This window comes from Crocodylus porosus, unplaced genomic scaffold (genome assembly GCF_001723895.1).
Source record: "Crocodylus porosus isolate Cpor-Errol unplaced genomic scaffold, CroPor_comp1, whole genome shotgun sequence".
In the NCBI taxonomy this organism is placed as follows: Eukaryota; Metazoa; Chordata; order Crocodylia; family Crocodylidae; genus Crocodylus; species Crocodylus porosus.
The window spans coordinates 41,175,012-41,196,241 of record NW_017728886.1 but is presented as its reverse complement, the minus strand read 5'-3'; the positions used below and the strand labels follow the sequence as shown (position 1 = coordinate 41,196,241).

Here is a 21,230-nt window from a genome sequence, read left to right as displayed (position 1 = left end):
ACTGCTCCCTGGGGCAGAGGGTTTTGATCTTTTGTCTTCTCCCTCTGACCCTATTTGCAAATATATACCTTTTGTCTCACCAACAATGTGTGCCTAAGGATCGTTATTCAATGAGCCTCCAAAGAAACGAACCGAGAGAGAGTTTTTTTTACTTCATAGAGAAGAAAAGCAGCCAAGCCCCAGAAACACTGTGGAAGCCCCACATATTTCCAGGGGCAGCCTAGTACAATCAGGTTGTTCAACTCCCTGCTTTGGTGGAGAGTTTAAAAGCCCGGGCCACAGCGGAACAGGTAAGTATCCCCTGCCCTAGGGGCTGGGGGCACAGGCATGCAGGAATTGCCTCCTTGCCCAGCATGGCTTTTCCAAGCTGCATTTTGCTTTGTTACTGAATGAGAATGGAGGGGAATTTCCCCCTCCCCTTCTCTGCATGGTAGGGCAGAGCAGGGCTTGGGACACCCATTCTGGGCAGAGGAAAGCCCCTGAAGCAGGGGATCCCCGCTCCTCTCCATGCCCAGCTGTGGGGGCAAGCACCCAGCATGGGTACCCTGAGCCCTGCTCTGCCCTGCCACATAGAGAAGGTGGGGGGAAATTCCTCTTCTGTGTGGCAGCAGAGCAAGGCAGGGCTCAGGAGACCCTGGCACTGGGCCAGGAAAAGCCTCCACATCTATGGGGGCAGGCACACAGCAGGGAGAACCTTCCCCTCCCAGCCTCACCACACTTCCAGCCAGCTAAGCAAAGCCTTGGCTCAGATCATATAGTTGGGGCTGCTCCTGCTTTGAGTAGGCAGTTGGATTAGGTCAGCATTTTTCAACCGTGGGTCACAAGCAGATTTTAAAAGAGTTGCAGGGAGGTCTAAGGGAAGCGCTGCAAGGCTGCATGGAGCCAGCACACAGCAGGGGCAGGGGGCATGGTGAGCACAGCAGGGCAGTGTAAAGCAGTAGGAGAGGGAGGGAGGGGGCCGGATGCAGCAACTGGAAGGGAAGGGTGTAGAGAGCGCGAGAGACTTTGTGGGTCAGGGGAGGGTGTGGGTCACAGCAAGCTGATGGTTATGCTAATGGGTCCTGGTGCGAAAAAGGTTGAGAACCACCGGACTAGATGAACTCCCAAGGTCCCTTCAATCCTAAATTTCTGTGATTTCAACATTTTTCATGGTGCAAGCTGAAAAGATGAGCAAGAGTAGTGTGAAGATGACCCATTTAGCAAAGAAATTTTTTGCAATGGATTGAGTTAAGTAGTATTCTGCAGGCATGCTTCATACAGATAGTGGCAAAACAGTGGAAGAAAAGCCTGTGTGTTGCTGTTCAACGGTATTCAGCCCCATGGTGGGCTCCCTCAGACAGAGGTGTGGGAGAGCCCACCCTGAAAAATGTATAAAATTGACTCTGGCAAGCCTACAGGAAGCCTGCTGCTCCCACAACTGCTGGAGCCTGAATTAGTCATCCCTACATATATCCACTTAGCTGTTCCAATGCAAATTCTTATTCTACTGATTCACTACTATAATGCATCTTTTAAACCTTATTTTGCTTTAAGAAAACCACTTGAACTAATTGAACTTATATGTAGTTCAGTGGGCATGTTCCAGACAACATACCAGCTCCCTCATAGCTTCCAAGGAAGCTTGGAGACAAAGAGAATTCAGTTAAAACAACCTGGAGTGGAAGCAAGTGGCTCCCTGATCGTGGCCTCCCCATGTGCCCAGACCTTTAAATGACCCAGGTACAACCTATCAGCAGGGAGCCAGTCCCCAATGCCAGGCTGTCCACATGCTCTTTAAGCTTGATGGTGCATGGGGAACATGGAGTAGGAAAGTAGCTCCCTGATCCTGGACTCCCAACACACCAGGAAATTTCAATAGGCTTGCAGGCCGCCTGACACTGGGGAGCTGGTCTCTGATGCAGGGCACCCCAGATGACAGAGTTTAAAAAGTTTAGAAGCCCAGGAGCAGGAACTAGCTTATGCTCAGGAAGTGCAACTGAAAACTTGGCCTTTGGTTTTTCTGATTCTGTAGCCATGGGTTGGTTTGGTTTAAGCTGAGAAAATCCTTCAGGCTACTCTAAGTAATACTGACCGTTTGTTACTCAAAGAAACTGTTTTGACAGCTAAGGATTCCCAGGACACAAGAATACTGGCATAGTCACTCCTTCAACTGCATAGAGAAGCTGCTCTGATGGCTTTATACCACTGAAGAATTCCCCCTCTAATGGGTGATCCACCTGTGGCTGGCTATGAGCACGCATAGCACAGATCTGTGGTATTTTCTTCTAACCTGTGGAGGCTGTTTCATTAACATGATTTAATTAATCATTAACTAAACAAATGATTTAGCTCATTTGCAGCACTAGGGAAGCTTGCAGATACAACAGCTACCACGTAACAGCTGATGCCTGAACCCAAGTAGCAATTCCCCTGCTGCTTTTGAAGCAGCTAAAAGTTACCTCTGTCAGTAACCAGATATTACATTTTAAAGCACTTTGTTAACATATAAAGGAATTTAGAAAGGGTATTTTTAAACTTCTCACAAACAGCAAATATTTCCTGATAAAAGGAGCAAGAATTCTTTATAAAAGTTTAAGAAAAGGAAAGAAACTTAACTACCGAAACACCACAAGTCCGATAAGATGAGCTGTTGCAAAAAAAAAAAAAAGACTAGATGCAGGCCCAGCTGAAATATCTAGTGGTTAGTATCTTCTGACAGCTTCCTCACATTCTATTTCTCATCCTCTGACCAAATAAATTAAAATAAAAGATCATTAGTATAGAGGGTGAAGGTTGGGAAAGCGTCAACATTTCGTTTTACAGGTTCAACAGAACAAAAACACTATAAAAGTAAAAAATTCTTTTCATTCTTTTATAGTTTGCAAATGTGCCATCTATATTAGAAGTATGGACCTGTAATGAAAAACAGGGAAGCATCTTGAGGGGAAAAAAACTAATCAACTTTCATCATAGGTAATTAAAATGCTGTATGTAACAAATTTTGAAAAATAATATAAAATCTCTCCTCACTTTCAGTATATTTTTCTTCCTTCATAAATTACTTTATTTCTGAATTTCCCCAAGCATCATTGGAAAGAAAGATCTCTATATGAATATACACAGATATAATCACTTTTGTAATTCCCTTTTAATTACTGATCAACATACCCACAACAGTCAGTAAACCAGAAGCAATGAACATATTTACAATTTTTAATTAACAACTTTCATTTCAGATGCATGCCTGGTAACTCTCTTTACTACATATACTTAAAGTAACATACCTGTTCTGATTTTAATATATCCAGCTGCTGCTGAAGCTGATTATTTTCATTTTGAGTAATAGACATTAGTGATGTTTCTCCTGCTAATCTGCCAGTCATCTGGTGCAAATGATCTAACAGTGACTGCTGTTCTGGATTAAATATTTGCTGAATTGACTCCTCTGTTGTTACACAATGACTGGAATCTTTACCCAAATTCACGCTGCCTTCTCTTACTTTTATTTCCTCAGCAAATTCATTGCTTGGATCAGATATCAGAGCTGTAGTTTCAGTAGCTAGGGTGGCATTTGATTGAGCTTTTTCTTTGGAGTGTTTTATTTTACGTTCAATAATGTTAATATCGGTCTGGTTATTAATAATTATGATTTCTAATTCTTTACATCTTGATAAAACTTGCTCTTTTTCTTGTTTTAAAGATTTAACTTCTTCACTTAACTGACAAATTTCACTATGCTTGGACTTTAACTGTTCAGAAAGATCTGAAAGTCTTAAAGACAGTTCTAGTTTCTCACGCTGGGTAACCTCAAGCTTTTCCATGAGTTCCGTTGTATCTTTCTCAATAACTTCTCCAACTTCAAAAGTTTCTGCTTTGCATAACTTGTTGTCTCTAGTGCCTTCAGAGACTGAGCTTTTAGTTTTCAATATAATCTGTTTATTGCTTTGTATATTCTGAAGCTCTTCCGTCAGAGCCTTGAGTTTGGATTTATATTCAACTTCCTGTTTATTCTTGCTGTCTTCTAAATCAGTTTTTACCTTTAGTAGACAAGCATATTCTTTCTGGAGCTCTTGGTAGTTAACTTCAAATTTTTTCTCAGCAAATAAAGTAGTATTTTTTTGCCTTTCAATTTCCTCCTTGAGTTGGATGCCCTGTTTTGTAAGCTGCTCATTTTCAGCAATCAGTTTTTCTATTCTTTTTTCTAAGTCCAGGTTTTCTGATTTACAACTAACATTGTCTTTGAACGTTGTATTTTCTTCTGAGCTTAGTGAGGTGTGCTTTAACTTATCTTCTAGGACTTTATTTTCATCTTTAAGGTGGCTATTCTGGGTTTCAAGTTCTGCACATTTTTCTTGAAGGCAATCTTCTCTCTCTCTCATTTCTTTCTCCAGCAGTTCAGTTTTAAGTTGTAATTCTTGAACTTCTTGTTCAAGTGTACCCTTTTCTTTTTTTTCTTGCCTAAGAACTTCAATCTCCTTTTGGAGTTCGTGGATTTGAAGAGTCATTTCTTCTGACTTGGAGTTTACAAGAGACTGCTGTAAATCTTTCAGTTTTGAAATTTCTAATATTAGCTGATTTTGCTTTGTTATTAAGTTGTCCTTTTCAAATTGCATGGCTTCTATCTTTTGACTCATTTCATTTTGCACCCCATCTAATTGTTGTTTATAGTGGGCAGTCAGGCTATCTTTAATGTTTTCAGTGTTTACTCTGTGTTCTTCCTGTAAATCTTCTTTAAGTTTGGACAGTTCTTCTTCATGACTAAACAAAAGCTGTGTCCTTAGTCTCTCTAATTCAGCTTCCTGAGATTCAGCCATCCTGTCCAAAACTGCATCCTTCTCCCTCTCTAGCATTTCAAGTTTTATTTTATAATTTGTGACTTCTGCTTCATGTTTTATTTCTAATTCTTTCCGGAACTCAATTTCAGAACCAAGCTGAGCTTTCAGATCTTCAATCACAACCTGATATTTGTCTGCTTCATTTAATCTGCATTCCATAGATGTTATAGTCTGTTTAGCTCTTTGAGTTTGCTCCCGTGCAAAGCTCAGTTCTTGAAAAAGATCTTCAATTTGTGTTTGTTGAAGAGATTTTTCTGCTGAAATTGCTTCCAGCTGTTGTGACAAATCTTGCTTTACTTTTTCCCTCTGATGGTTAGCATCTTGTAATTTCACATTCAAGTCATTAATTGTAATATTCATTAAATATATTTGATCTTCATGAATATTATCACTTGAACAAAGGTTTAAGGTTTTCTCCATCTCAGCTTTTTGTTGGGAAAGAAGCTTGTCAATTTCTAATGCATGTTGCTTAATTAATTCTTGCTTCATTTGTACAAGCTGCTGCCCATGCATCTCATCTAATTCTGCCTGAAGTTGTGCCAGTCTCCTTTGTGTTTCTAATTCCATTCTTTGTACAATGTCAGTTTCAAATTGGCTGTCTTTATGGCATCGCTTCTGCAATTCTTCCACAGTGCCCATTAACTGTTTTATTTCATCAGAGCATTGTCTTTCTTTTTGTTTGCAGTTACTCAGTTCCAATCTCACATTATTTACTTCTTGGTTCTTTTGTATAATCTGTTCTTTTAATTCTTCAATTAATTCATTGGCATTTGATAATTTTTCAAATAAGTGAACTGCATTTCTTTCTCCTTCTGCAATTTTTGCTTCCAGACCTTCAATTAAAGTTTCTTTTTCTTGTAGCTTCTTATTGGAATATTCTCCACTTTTGTTTTTTTCCTTATAAACCAAATATAAAATTAATCTCTGGTATCTTAGTGAGCAAGTAACACATTTACATACATGTAAATCTTTTCTTAGAAACATATTATACAATTAAAATGGAATGATTTGCTAATTATTTCAGTATTTTTCTATGCATCTGAAATAACTGAAGACTCATCATGATCACTTCATTTCTTTTTCCTGAGTATACCTGCATTCAATATACTTTTGGCATCGTTACTACAAAGCCTTTTTTAAATCTCATAGTTTTCCTTTCTAAAGGATTTTTTAAAATTTTAGTTAAAAATGGAAGTATACACAAATATACATTAAAAATACAGGGGTGTGTGTGGGGAGTTCTTGATGATTTTGTTAAAACTCTCTGGCTGCATCCAGATGAGCACGGCTGTGCAGTATGTCTGCGGCGCCATATACTGCACATTCAGCTGATCCCTGCACTGTAAGGGAGAAGCACAGGGGGGTTTTTTTGGACCCCTAGATATCCTTAGATTATCAGAAAGTGGAGCAGCACACATGGGGACTGTGCGCACCTCAAAAACAGAGCCTGATCAGCCAGAGCAACACTCTGGCTGCCAGCTAGGCTCTGAGCTGCAAGATCACTACTCCTGCAGCCCCAAGAGGCCCCCAGGGGCTGCTGGGGCCAGTCTAGTGGTGGCCCCAGCCTCCCCTCCCCTACCCAGGGTAACCTGCTGCATGCCGAAGGGCACATGGCACAGACATTCTTTGGGGACAACTAGCGACAGCACAAGGTGTCCCACTGCTACTTGACCATGGGGAACCAAACGTCCATGCTCATGTGGATGTGGCCTCTGGGGACAACATTTAGGACCTGATCCAAAACATACTCAAGGCAATGGGAATTCCTGACTTCAACAGATACTGGTTTACAATCATGGTGCATATAAAGGAGCTATTAATTTTTGTTAGCGTGCAACCTGGACCACTTGAAAAATTATATCAATCTCCCTCAATATTACAAGAGAGTTTCAATACCAAGAGAAATAAATATGCATCACACATATGCAATAGATGTGCATCAAAAGTGTTTAGCTAACAGTAAAAAAGTTTTGCTTAATGCTACTTTTAATGGTATTTAAGTTTCTAAAGTTAAATTCTGTTATATTCTTTTATTCTGCTATATTCTTCATGGAGGATACATACATATTAAAGATGTGCTGTAAGAAGTGAAAGCACTATTTGGTTATGACAAGAAACTTGTTCAGGATTTCTTCTAATAAAAAGTTGCTGACAGGTAATGCAAAAATTCTTATTCAAGTGCAGTATCCAGTTTTATCTTTATCATTCATCTTAAATATATATCCTATATTTATATATTTAGTTGTAAAGTAAGAAGCAGATATTTCAGCTATTAAACTTTACTTCTAAACTAGGTATACAATAGTGTGCACTAATAAATGACATGTAACAGACTTTCCTAAAGAAACATGCGCCTTCTATAAAATGAATTAATAGAGCCAGAAACTTCACATCCTATAATAAGAATAAGAAGAGTAGACATGATATGTTGCTGCATTTATAATTAACTTCAAAGGAACCATATTCTGAAAAAGACCAGCAAGCTAAAAGTAAAGATATCTTTCTAAGAAGTTACCATTTCATATATTGCAATTCTATCTTGCAGAAGTGTAATGTGAGCTTCAGATTCTTCATTCTTTTTTTGGTAATTTTTCAGTAGATATTCTTGTTCTTCTAGCTGTTGCTGATGTGTAAGGATCTGTTGTTTAGCTTGCAATAGGTCAGCAGCTGTACAGCTATGGCTGGTGTTCCTTAGGGTTTCACTTGCTTGTAACTTACAAATGAAAAAATAAAGTAAATTAATTTTTTCAGTAATAGTTTTTACACTAAGGACATAAGCTTTCAGTATCCCCCATTTTTTGTCCCACATCAGCCAACTGCATGTCTGTAACCATAAGCCCACATATATGGACATAGTAGTTTTCACATGAGCATAAACCCACATACATGCAATACAGCAGCTTTCAACCTTCCAATCTCCCCTCTAAGTCCTACAATCCACTCTCCCACAACCCAGTCTCCTCCTTTTTCCATCTGCCACTCAAGGGCTTCCCACTCTTCCTACTCCCCACAATACCCTTACTCATTCACAGCCTAAAGCTCATGTGTCTCATGTCCACCCCCTCTCCAAATGTTCCTATGGCCATATTAATTCATGTACATGAGCTCTGGCAGAGGAGGTTGCAACCCACCTTCATGTAGCACTGTGGTATGGTTATTAGAACAATCTCCCATGTTAGCCTCTCTTTTTAAGTGCAAAACTTTATGCTTATCTTGTTGAAAAAAAACATGCTTTTTCTTCAGGCTAAATATTAAACTGCTTTATGGCCAACTAGCATAGGATGCCATCAGGACATCACTTAAGAATGATTAAATGAATAATCTGTAATGCCTATTTCTCAGAAACCAGTATTTGTAATACTTCAGATTCACAATCTAGGGATGCAGTACTCTTGAAGACCATATTAGATATGACCAAGTGCTTAACACCAACAAATGCTAAAATATTTAATTGCAGCACCATAAAGCAACATGCCATTAAATAATGATTAATCCGCAATGGCTACTAGTAACCTCAACAATGTAAAAAGATGGCTAAAATATTAAATGTTAGAACAATTTACAACTTTTAGCAGAGAAGGTAGGTGTGTAACTAAACATCTAATGGGATTCAAGTAAAAATCCAGGCCATAACAAAATCTATGGGCTTTACTTTCAAAGAATCCATGATTTTGCTCCTATTATTTTGTTATTGCAGTTAAGTCTTTCTTTCTAAGGTGGCTGCAATCACAAAGCCAATACTTACCAGTGGCTACTATGTACGTATGGTTTATTCACTAGTGTATTTCTTATGATATTATATTAGTGATAACTATTGATAAACGCTAACTATTTAAAATAACTGTTTATTCCTACTCCTGGAAAGTGTGCATAAAAGAACACTAATTGCTATCAGAAGCAATATTCAGTGAACTGTTTTATCTAAGTTAACTTTACCATCAAATCTGAGGCCACACTGCTATCAATAAAACTTACATGCTGAAACTGAATTTGTAATTTCTGGCTTTGTTCAGTAAGCTCTAAAAATTCCCTCATAGTTTCATCCTTCTCTTTCCGTGCTTGCTGTAGATTAGTAGTAAGCTGGGTGATAATGTCATCTCTTTTTTTGATAGCAGCTTCAAACTCTTGCAGCTATGGAAGATTTAATTTAAAAAAAATTAGTATGAGACAAAATTATCTACCAGATATACTGTTTTATTCCAGTAAAATCAAAGTTATGAGAGCATAAAATATATTTCCTGAACTGTCTATCTTTTAAAAATACTTCTACAAATCTACTGATGCATTCATATTTTACCGTTCCTGTATAGTAAATGTACTTAATACTATTCAAACATAGAACATCGTTTCCTCCAAATAATTTTGACAAAAAATTCCTAAACCAAGTATAAAGGAACTGATTTAAAGAATGTAATATAGACTTCCTATTGCACCATGATTAAAATGAAGTTTAAACCAGATACTAAAAGATTCTTTAACGTTAGTATGAGCCTGGAATAAACTGTGTTTTGATCTAAAGAGAAAGAAAAATGATTTTCAACATTAAGATTGATACAAAATATATTGGAGGAAACTCAGATGATTACTTTTGTAATGCAGAAGAAAGAATGAAGCACAAAAGTACTGTTATACTTCAGAATTGTTCTGTGTACCTTTTGTCAATATAGTATTACATTTTGTAAGCCACAAATCCTTCGTTATTATTAACTGACACTTTCATTAAAATTTTCAATTTATTTTGGTTCAGTTTTAAAACTGCTTACTTTATTTGTACTCTTCAGATAAAGCAAATAAGAAGCCTTAAAATTTATACAACATCTCAACTTAATGTATACGGACTTCAGACATTAGTCTCCTGCGATTTTATATTGAGAATTTAATTTTCTATAACTACATAAACAATAAAAAGCATCTCTGGTTCATACAGGGAGATACTGAATATAGGATTCAAACTACAGATTTTAATAGGCTTGTAGCCATTTATTCCAACAGTATATTGGTCCTTCATCTGCTAACATAATTCATCTATTTAAATCAGAGCACAAAGAGCACCTCTGTAGCCCAGCTCAATTCTATTTTATAAAGAAAATAAAGACCAAGTGCTAGGGTCTTTTTTTTTAATGAAACTTGCAAAAAAGTAACATTAGACAGTCAAAGGAAGATTTTTCTTATAAACCCGGACATTTACTTGCATTTGTTTTAGTGCTAACACCTGAAAGTTTTATAATGATTTCTACTACTTAGTTAATATTTAATTCATAGCTAAAATGACTGATATAGTTATGATTCAGTACGGTATATAAGCACCGTTTTCTATTTACGCATAAGCACCTACCCTCCACGAGCAATTTGGGAAAACAAATGAATTCTGTTTAGATCATTCCTGACTCTTTATTCCATGCAAGGAAGGAAAAATAAACTGTTGGATCTATTAACAGTCTTACTCTGTAAAGCATTAAGAAACCTTATTTTCCATTTTCATCAACTTAGTATCCATGTCCACTATTCTGGATGCCAGATAACCATATTAATACATGAACAAAGTAGGCACTTAGACATGTCAAGCATTTCTTTTTTTTAATATTCCCAGCTTTCAATGAAATAAAGCAAACTAATTATATGGGCTAATCACATTCTTTAATGTGGTTTTTAGATTTGATTTTGGTTTGCTTTCCTTGAGTATTAAAACAACTTGATAAACAGTAGGAACTAAATCCAAACAGTTTTCTTTTGCAAATTTTCTAGAACAAAAGATTCATGTAGGGGAAGTAAGGAAAGTGAATCTATTCAAATTATATTGTTATTGAGAACAAACACTGTATAGCTACAGCAAGTGATGTGGTATGACTGAGAAACAGTTGTGCAATTTGGAGTACTACAAACCATTATGGAATTCACATTAAAAGACAGAAATCTTAAAACAGAGAGGTAAAGTTGTCTTACCAACTTAAACATATTTCATTACAATTTCTATTGCTGAAAAGTAAACAGTATTGGTAATTGCCTAAATCTAAATCACTATAGTACTTATAAAATCTGAGCACAATGGATGCAAAATACAGTAACCAGGAACTATGTTTAATTCATATTTATCACTAGCAGCAGAAATGTGGTCTTTCAAACCATTTTATGCATGAACTGACAAAATAATAACAGCCTATTGTTGGTTTTTCTTTTTAACTTTTATAGCATGCTCAGTGAAAAGATGATCATATGCTAGAAAATGACACATCTATTTTCACAAAGTTTGCTAAAATAAAAGGAAGACATTCGCAGTCAAAAAAATCCCTCAGTTGTGATAGGTTTAAGACCCTTTAATTTAGAACAATTTTCTTGTAACTTTGGTCTACCAAAATAATCTTTCCATAACACTCTGGAGAACAGAACAAAATTCATGAGCACAAGTCTCGTCTAAAACCAACAAAATATCCAATAAACAGAAATAAATGTGAAATAAAACACAGACCTTGAAAATAGAACCATGTTTAAAAAATGGATCAAGTTCAGGATGAAGGAAGCAAGCACAGTGACTTTAATCATAGTAGTACCTGTTTGTACCAGGGCAGAATTTGGTCAAATATCCCCCACCTTATATGTTTCTTTAAAACAGATGTTCAAGTTTTAATGCAAGAAACAATTCTTGCAACTGCAAATTAGAAAACATTTATTAAAATGTCTATCCAACTACCTTCACAGAAAATCAACCTCCCAATTTAGGGTCCTCTCACTCTTCAGGAGGTAGAACTTTATAATGTCTAGCCTAAAAGGGGCAAGGGAAATGTACTCTGTGCTGTTACTGAATAATTAACAAATCATTAGAACTTTTCTTTGAAAAAACCATTCTTCCACTCCTCTGTGCAAGAGAAGCAGAGCAACAGAATGAAAATCTTGGCAATATGAAAAAATGAAGGAAAATATGCAAATGAAATGAAAAACATGAAGGCAAGACGTGGAATATCCTTTTAGGTACAGATGATGCATATTGAGGAAAATGATGCCCTCTGGAATTGAAAAAGTCTGTACTCCATATTCAGAGAAACTGAAGGTTTTTCTTTTAGTACAAATGCTTCCAGGAGATGCTCAGTATTTTTGTGTAACCAAGTAGCAAACAGAAAGCAACACAAGGTAATTATACCTGTTGCAAACCTTCTGTACCATATGCTGCCCTCATTTCTTCTAGCTCTTTGTTTAGTTCTTCAATCTCTTGCTGTTTCCCAGCCAATTCATTTTCCATCATCTCTAGCCGTGTTTCAGTGTGCCGCATTCCATGCTCAGAATAAATCTCTCCAACTCCAAATTCTTCTTCCTAAATCAATCCAAATTCCTTAACAACCTAGCTCTTATACGTTTCCTCAAGGACAACAGACTCAAATATTGATTTCTGTATCAAATGCCACATTAGAATATTACAATATAATATAGCATTTAGGAGTTTATTGCCATGGAAACCACCTTTATTAATATAATTTACACCTTAGAAGTGATGACGTTAGCTGCTTTGCAAGTTCCGTGTTAAAGCTAAGCTTTATAATAGAAATAGAGATGTTTATTTTCTGTATTTCATAAAAGATGCAACATTATTTGTGTTAAGATATCGTACAATAACAACAGATACACAGCTTATCATGCAGCAGAGAGATTTTGTTAGTCAGGTAATTCTGTTTGCACAGCAGATTATTATACAACTTGTTTGATGTTTTTAGTAACCAACATTAACTTGCAATACTGTACCCTGATTAAAACTGCAGGTATAGATGTTCTCGTCACAAAACTGCAACCATTTACCTGTATGAAGACAATTTCTAGATACATTATTATTTACGATAAAACTTAAAATTCTAGTTTCCTTTCATTTAATTACATTTTGATTTTTCTGCAGACTCCTATGAATTCTTATACAGCAGCAAACTATAACACCATTTAGAATGCATATAGTTGATATATACTGTTCCAATTATCTAATGCATCTGAACTGCTTTGCACAACTCATTCATAGTAAACTGAACGTAAATTAGCATAAGTTAAAATTTTTAAATTTGTATTCAAACAGTGACTACTGTCAATTGTATTAATCACATTAGGAATCTAGTACATAGAAAAGTAGGAGATTCAGATTTAAAGAAAAATATAAAGCTACACTGACAATTTTACAAGACTGGAAACTAGTATATGCAATAACAGTAGACCAAAAAGACATCTGAAAAAATATCTGAATTCATACATTTTTAAAATGGCTAAGAGAAAAGCATTTAAAGAATCCCTTAAATTATTTTAAACATATCAATGTTTAAAAGAGGCACACTTCAGAATTTGTCTTTTCTAAAGGCATTTAATCTTTCCCTCATGGAACCAGAGCGACTCTTTTAGATTTTTGTAAATTGAAAAAAAATCTTAAATTGACAAAAAAAGTAAAAAGAGACTTTTGATTTAATGATAAATATTTGAAAAATCATTTCTCCCCTTTCACTTACCTAAAGCTACAACCAAGTGTAGTATCCATGAGAATCCATGTGGCTCTACAGACCATAACCCACTAATAAAACAGCCTCCAAAATTTAAGCACAACCCAGAAGCATTACTTACAGATCAAAAAGAAACTTATGAATGCAAAGAATACTGAAGTAACTCAGGACAACATTTAACTCTCTTGCCCCAAACCACACACAAGACTTTCAGTCAGCGAGCTCTTTAACCAAGGGGTAAAACAGTTTAGCAGAAGATGGCCATATTTTGCTCAGAACTCTTCAACTCATAAGAGAGTGAGGACTTCAGATATAGGGAGCTACTGCACTATCATCACTGTGGTGTTTAAGTAAAATCAAAGTACACGATATAGAAATCTACTGAGGAAATGTATAGTGCAGGGCTTATTTGCCCATCATGTCTGAGTAAACCTTTAAGTGTACTAACAGAAAAAAATCTGCTGACATGCATTGGATCAAAGTCTGACCCTCAATTCTGATTAAAGCAGCAATGCATCCAAAGTAAGAATGTAGCACTCCTGAGCAATTCCCTGGTTGACAAAAACAGTCAATGATTTCATCTGGAAAATTTAAAGTATAGACTTCCTTAACAAGATAAGATAAACACAAAACATGATCTTTGAAATTGGAAAGTAACTGTATAAAACATCATAAAACCGTACCAAAATGAAAGATGTCTTTTAAATTACTTATAATCTATTGTATGACACTAAATATTTATTTTGTATTTGTACTGTTTCAGCAAACAGTGCATATTAAAGAGAAAACTTTTTTTTTTGTAGAAAGATACAAATTGTTAGTGGCTGTGCTATGGAAAACAATTCAGTTATTCACTGCAACTGCTGGCAGAGGTCAGAATGAAATGTACCAAACCTTGGAACGTTAAATCTCTCATCATCGCTACCAAACTCTACCAGATTTTTTATGTCACAAACCTAGCAAGCCCCAGCATGATGTTTTACTTTACAAACTTTAATATTAATCTGTTACCTGGAACTATTCCAAAATTAATACACTGAACTGGTTAAAAATTAAGGATTCATCCATAATATAAATAGCTCTTTTTAAGTATCAAAGGACTGTAATACACAGAAATTTTAATATACAACAAGCATGACAAAACTGTCACACAGACTGACAAGTAAACTTTTGGGCAACAAGAACCGTACACTTTGACTTCATTACAACAGTATACGAAAGCTTTTGGAATGGAAAACTAATTATTTTAAAGATATGAAATAAAAATACATCTTTTTATTTCATTTACAATGCACTTTATACTGAACATGAGTGATAGTAAACACATTTTATTCAGGAATTATTTCATTCTGATGGATACATTTATTATTTAAAATAAATAATATTATTAGTGCTCCCACACAGCATTGCTGCAATACTGGTAGCTGACAATATTTTCCTATGTGTTCCTTTAACAAGCCATTAAATAAAAAAGAACTGATTTAAAAATGTACATATTTGAAGCTGCTTCTTAAGCTTCACCACGCTTATAGATCTTAATCACCTTATTAAATCTTGTAACATAATGAATTCTCCAGTACAGTTTTAATCTATTTTAAATAGAATTAATATAAGTAATATTTTAACATTCCTATAATTAAAACAACTTGGTCAAATTATTTCCGTTATTCTTACTTTTACACTATATATAGGCAGACAATTTTTCTTGCTTGTACTATTAATACATGCAAATTTAAGTCCAATTACAGCAAATAGGTAATTTTTTAAATATAAAAATTGGTGGTTTTAAAAATAATGCACTGGCTAACTTTCCATGATATAACAACATGTGTCAAATTACCTTCTTTATTATAGGTTAAAGACCAATTTGTACAATATAATTACCTTTCTGATAATAGCCTTATTTTCTTCATCCTACTAAAAAAATATTAATAGTATTTTCTTTTTTTAATGGTCTAATGGAAGGAAAAAATGGCTGGAAGCCTTTGAGTACTCTTATAAAAGGTACAGAATATGAGGTAAACTTAAGGGGGTACAAGGAAGGGAATGAGAAAGGGAAAGGATGGACAAGAAAGCTAAAAGAGAATTACAGGGGTGTAGGTTGGTTTAAGGACATAGGCAGACAAGGTTCTTTGGGTGAATCTGATACCTTTTATTAGACCAACTTAAATAGTTGGAAAAAAAATTTTAAGCAAGCTTTTGGGTTCAAAAACACTTAGTCAGGCTGAGGAAGTTTCAGTAGTTGATGTATGCTCTTCTTGGATGGAATGAGAAGTAAAAAAGCCAGAAGCTGAGCTGGTGAGCATAAAAGACAGACAATCAGTGAAAATGTACACTGAAGAGTCAATGGGTGAGAGAGGCTGGGTGGAGGGGAGAGAAGGGGGATGAATAGTGGAGAGGTACCTGGTGAGTCAGAGATCAGGCAGGTTATTATGTGTCATAAATCCAGTGTCCATAAAAAGAGAATTATGATGTTGAGAAAGCCTGGCATCTAAACTATAGCTCTGAACACACAATCAATTATAATTATTAACTTAAATGTTATATTAAAAGGTTTCAATCTTGCACAAAGTGATTTATTATAAATTAATTTATTACAAATGGGCATGACTGAATTTTCATTTTTACTGTCATACTTATACACATGCCAGAACAAAATGGAACAAATTACTTCATATCCAACAGAATTTCAGGAAAACAAGAATGCTGATATTTGCAGTTACTTTTTTTCCAGCTTCGCTTAGGAAACTGTACTCTATCATTAGACAGGGTCATTATAAGCAATGTTCTCAAGGAAGGAAATCTGTTAAAGGATTTAATCCAGCTCTTCAAGGCAAGCAGCTAACAACCTAGACAGTCATATGGTTTACACTGCCAGCTTTAAATAAGCTAACAAATTTTAAATTATTGAAGTAAAGTATTACAACATAACGCCTAATTATTGTTTTTGAGCATTATTATTTCTGTACTGATGGGAAAATATTTTTAGTAAATACAGAGAGTGTGCTATTATTACTACATTAATATAAACATTACTTATTTATATTAAATATTATTAATAATTTTGATAGCTCAATCTCTACTTATATAGGGTTCCAGGTTAGAAAGAACTTTGTACTCTGTAGATGTTAGTAAAATGTAAATAATAAAACATTAATAATAATAAATCCACATTCACCCTTGTTTATCATAAATTATTACAGCCATATCCTTTGCGCACTCACTCTCTTTCCTAATACTTGCAGATTTTCTTGGGTTTGCAGCCTTCAACAGCTGCTGCTTATGTTTTGAGTTGCTTATACTTCTGGGATAAATAGGGACCTACCAAATTTGTGCTCTCTCAAATTTCATAGAAACCACAAAATCAGTAGAATCCCTATGAAAAAAGTGCAGGGACTGCAAAAAAGCCCCAAATCAGTCAGCGAGTGGGGAAAAAAAGAGAAAGGGAGCTGTGTAAACAGAAGAGGGCAGGAATCTCTGGCATCCTGAAGCATGGGGAAAGGAAGAGGGGGGGGAGACTTTTCACAGCATAATGTGGCAGGCCCCCCCCCCCGACTGGCCAAGAGGTCCCAGATTCCCTACCTTTCTGTGGAGACTGACAGATAGCCATCTGATAATCTCCAGAGAAGGGCAGAACTTTTGGGGCCCCTTGGCCAGAGGTATGGGGGGGCCCCCAACATACTCCACCATGAAAATGGCAACTGGTGCCAAGCTCAGACTGCAAAATCAGGAGGCAGCCACCTTGAATTTGGTAAGTCCCTAGGTATAATTTCTCATGGATGCATACCATACTAACATGAATATCTAATGCTCCCAAAAGGAAGCTCTACATATATACTGGACTCCCTTAAATAGTACTCATTCACTGTGTTATACACTGAAAACAAATTCTTGATTTTACTGTGACCATCCTTTGCCTATAAATGCAACTCTCCCATTCAACTGTAAACTGTGCATGTGTGAGCTGCACTTAGGCTTTGCATATGCTTGCATACGTGCACGTATACACACACACACAGAGCTCCCGAAAGTCCTTCCTATCTTCTTCTCCTTATGTTCCCTCACCACAACATACAGTAAGCATGCTGTGCATGTATGAATGAAAGATTAAACCACTAATCTGAGCAGACTATCTACATTCCCCACCCACCTTGATGAAGCTGGCAGCAGTCATTTAATTGAAGCTATCCTCAATTCTTTTCTTTTACAAGATTCTGTTTTAAGGTGCTACAAATATTGCCAACTTTAGCCTATTTGGGCTGAAATTTTCTGCATGAAGTGTTTGATTCACACTGAACCTTTTTTGAAAGGGTCAGTTAAAATTGTCTGTCCAGTACAGAGAATGAAAAAAGGAAAAACATAATGTTTTTCAATGTTTAAATTTCTTATAAACATTGTGTTGAGAAGCTTGTGAATCCTCACGATTTCCAGTATGGCCTTAAAATGTGTTAGAGTGGTTAGAGATATGCCTTTGACATTCCTATAGAAATCCATTCAATTCTGGTAAACTATAAGTTTTTGAACAATCGCATTGTGAATGCTAGAGATTCTTCTGAAGTTGCATGCAGCAAAATTCTCCAGATTCTATAAACATTAAGCACACTCCAGCACCTCAGAATTCTTACATATGGCTGCTCACATACCATTTTTCAGAAGGAACTGAACCTGACTGAAGCCCAGGACTACAAAGGTTCAAAGGGAATCTCCCTGCAACCGCAGCAATGAGCTGGTGTGGGACCCTGGACCCCTCAGCAGGGAGACCATCTGTAAACATAAGGGACTTGCTTTAAATGACCCAGGAGGCCCACTTCAGTCTTATGCTCCTAAATGGAAATTATCAGGAATAGTAAGATGTAATCAGAAGCTTAACTGGCCAGTTCTGGGCCCTACGTGATGGTGGTATAGGGTGCAGAAGTAGCGGCTAAATGTACATGGCTTCTGAAGGAGATGCCACCAACATGTGCACTGAATGGTTTAAAAGCCACTGATTTTAAATGGCAAGATAAGGAGGTGACAACTGCTCCCTGCAGCAATGAATCACTACCCACTGTTCCTCCTATACTTTGTGCTGTTCCATGGGCGACTTGTGCCGCCTTAAATCGGGGGGGCATGTCCCCCCCACATGGCCAATCCTGCTCCCTGGGGGGGCCTGCAGCTGATTCACTGTCCTGACCCCTGCGGCCAATCCTGCAACAGCCGATCGCTGCGACCACTTCTGGGAGCATCTGCAGCAATCCGTCAGTGTTTGCGGGGGCGGGGGGCACCGGCGCTCCCGCTGGCACCACCCTGCCCATTGCCCAAGTGGCAAGTAAGGCCAGTCAGGGTGTGCACTGGTGCTCTCAGGGGGTGCAAATGCACCCCCTGCACATTGCCACTGTGCTGTTCTGTTTTCTGGACATCTATAGCTAGAGCTGCTACAAGGAAGATTCATAATGTGGGGATGAAGAAGAAGTGACAAGATGACAGAGGATGGAGGGTGGGCACTCCCCTAGCTCTGTTCTGGCACTCCCCCACTTTAGGCAGTGCCCAAGGACTCGTGTCCCTCTTGCTCACCCAGTGTTACCCTACTGGATTTAATACCATCTGATATAAAACTTACCATAACCAGTGGAAAGCACATCCAGGCTAAGTGCAGACATCCAGGGGTGGGGGTTAGGGGAAGGTTAAGTTGTGTTAAAAATGGCCACCTGACCCAAGGTAAGTCAGGATAGGGGACTCTGGCAAGGGAGCTGGGAAAGCAGGCTGGGGGGCAAGTAGGGAGTCCATGGGGGAAATCAGGAGGCAAGTCAGATCCACAGGGGGACTGCAGAGGGGTAGAAAAGATCTGTGGCAGGGATCAGGGGGATGTGGGTATAGGCATAGTCCATGGAGGAATGGAGGGGCAGGCATCATCTGCAGGAGCAATAGGAGAGTAGGTGCAATCTGCAGGATGAGGGTGTGCAGGCACAATCCACAGGAGGGATGAAGGTGCAGGTGACATTCATAGAGGGATAGGGGCAGCCGTGATCTGTGGGGAGATGGGGGGCAGGCACAACCAATGGCAGCAATGGGGGGACAGGTGTGACCTATGTGAGGATGGGGGGCAGGCATGATTTGCAGAAGGGATTGGGGGGGTGGAGGGTAGGCGCAATCTAGAGGAGGAATGAAGGGCCAAACAATTTGGGGGTGAGGGGGGAAGCAGGATCAGAAGTCTCACAGGGTCCACAGGGAACTTGAGGGGGGTGTGGACCAGCGGAAATTTTTAGCCCTGCCCAGCAAATCAACGCCCCCATCCCTCCCCACACCAGGACTTACTTCCTTGGCTTCCAGCAGCAGCAGTGAGTGTTGATAAAACCACCTGGAGCGGATTGTGGGATGGGGGGCCTGGCTGGTCCACGGTGGAGGACAAGGGCTGGAGGGGGGGGGGCGCTAAAAATAGTTTGGTGCCAGGGGAGGGGCAGGTAGGTAAAGTGCAGCTGGTGCTTGGGGCCAGTGGCTGGCCTTTCCCAGCTCTAGGGCTATGCAGGTAATGTACTGAAGCTTGATGCACCAATCTAACCTAGATTAAGTCTGAGTGTACATCAATCTAGGTTTACCTTAGACTGGGTTCTGCGATTTTTAGACCTGTCTACGTGTGTGGAACTTCTGTACCATTACAGGCTTATATTGATTTCTAATCACTAAGATCAGGTCCAAATGCAAGGTCTGCACCAGGGTGAATTAAGTTAAATTGCCTGGCCATTTTTAACATGATCTAGCTTCCTCCTAACCCCTACCAATGTCTGCACTTAGCTTCAGGTATAACCTCCAACAGATGACCAAAGAAACTATTATACAGTTTTTGAGGAATCATCAAGGGGTAATAAAATTAATAGCTTTTAGCATGAAACTATTAAGGACATCATCCTTTTCCTATTTAAGTCAAAGACAATACTGACAATGGCATAAGTATGAACCAGATAACAGCCTTGCATGGTATTTTTTCTTATATTTAAACAAACCAATGGTTTCCCCATTATTTGGAAATTAAAAATACTCTTGGCATTTAATTCTCCAAAGAAAATGAACAGAGAGAAACAGTTGCACAGTTAGAACTATGAATGGTATGACAAAAGATTAAGATGAAAATGAATTGAGGAAATTATTACATTGGTTTGCAAACTTACCACTCTAATTAACCATAGTACCCATCTTATTATTTATCTGACATACTGTTTATTTAGCTGTGACTTAACAGCGGTTTAGATGTTAAAAGCAGGTAACATTCCATGTCATTTGTAACATTTCAAACTAATCCTTCATGTCTTTTCTTTCTTTCATTTTGGAAAACCGAAATATTTAAACTTGACAATGATTCAATGTGACATTTTTAAAAATGTTACATTACTCTTACCTCTGAACTATAATCTTCAACCGTAGTAGAAATTTCACTTTCTGGCTAAAATAGGAGGAAGAAAACAAACATTATTTAAAATTACACCAGACTTCAAAATATATTTTCCATTTATTTCAGTGGATGAGCATAATGATACTAAAAAGTACTTACGGTATCCAATTACGTCTATACAATCCCCTATGCTGCTAGTTATCTTACAAAAAGGGTTTTTACAAGTATAAACTGATTTTATTCAGGGGTCATGTAGAGCTAGTGACAAACCCTTCTAATGGGTTGGCAGCTGATTTGGGCAAAAGTATGCTTGTACCAGTATAGTTGCATCAACATCCTGAACAAAATAAAGATATACCAACAGAGCACATTTGACAGAAAAACTCATCTGTAGAAGGGTTATACTGGTAAAAAGGGAAATAATATTCCATAAATGACATTAGGTAAAAATTTCCAGTGTAGACTCCAGATACTAGTCAAAGTATTAAACACCTTCAAACACCATGGGAGTTGGTATAAGCTGAAGATAATTTATGGCTCATCATCTGAAAGGTGAAATATAAAGAGTACATAGACCAAATCTTGCAA

General features: G+C 37.4%; 1 protein-coding gene across 9 annotated transcripts in view; it reads right to left on the bottom strand.

Annotated features, from left to right (window-relative positions):
• AKAP9 (A-kinase anchoring protein 9) overlaps positions 1-21,230 on the bottom strand; it is a 216,142-nt gene that overhangs the window by 124,099 nt on the left and 70,813 nt on the right. For 7 of the 9 annotated variants that reach the window (XM_019533012.1, XM_019533055.1, XM_019533069.1 and 4 more), the window contains 6 exons: positions 20,649-20,693; positions 12,546-12,599; positions 11,950-12,120; positions 8,790-8,945; positions 7,330-7,527; positions 3,264-5,711 (listed from right to left, as the gene is read on the bottom strand). In XM_019533012.1, coding sequence (XP_019388557.1) covers positions 3,264-5,711; positions 7,330-7,527; positions 8,790-8,945; positions 11,950-12,120; positions 12,546-12,599; positions 20,649-20,693 — 3,072 coding nt within the window. The remainder of the gene's footprint in view (positions 1-3,263; positions 5,712-7,329; positions 7,528-8,789; positions 8,946-11,949; positions 12,121-12,545; positions 12,600-20,648; positions 20,694-21,230) is intronic. The other 2 variants (XM_019533030.1, XM_019533060.1) reach the window with 2 other exon arrangements.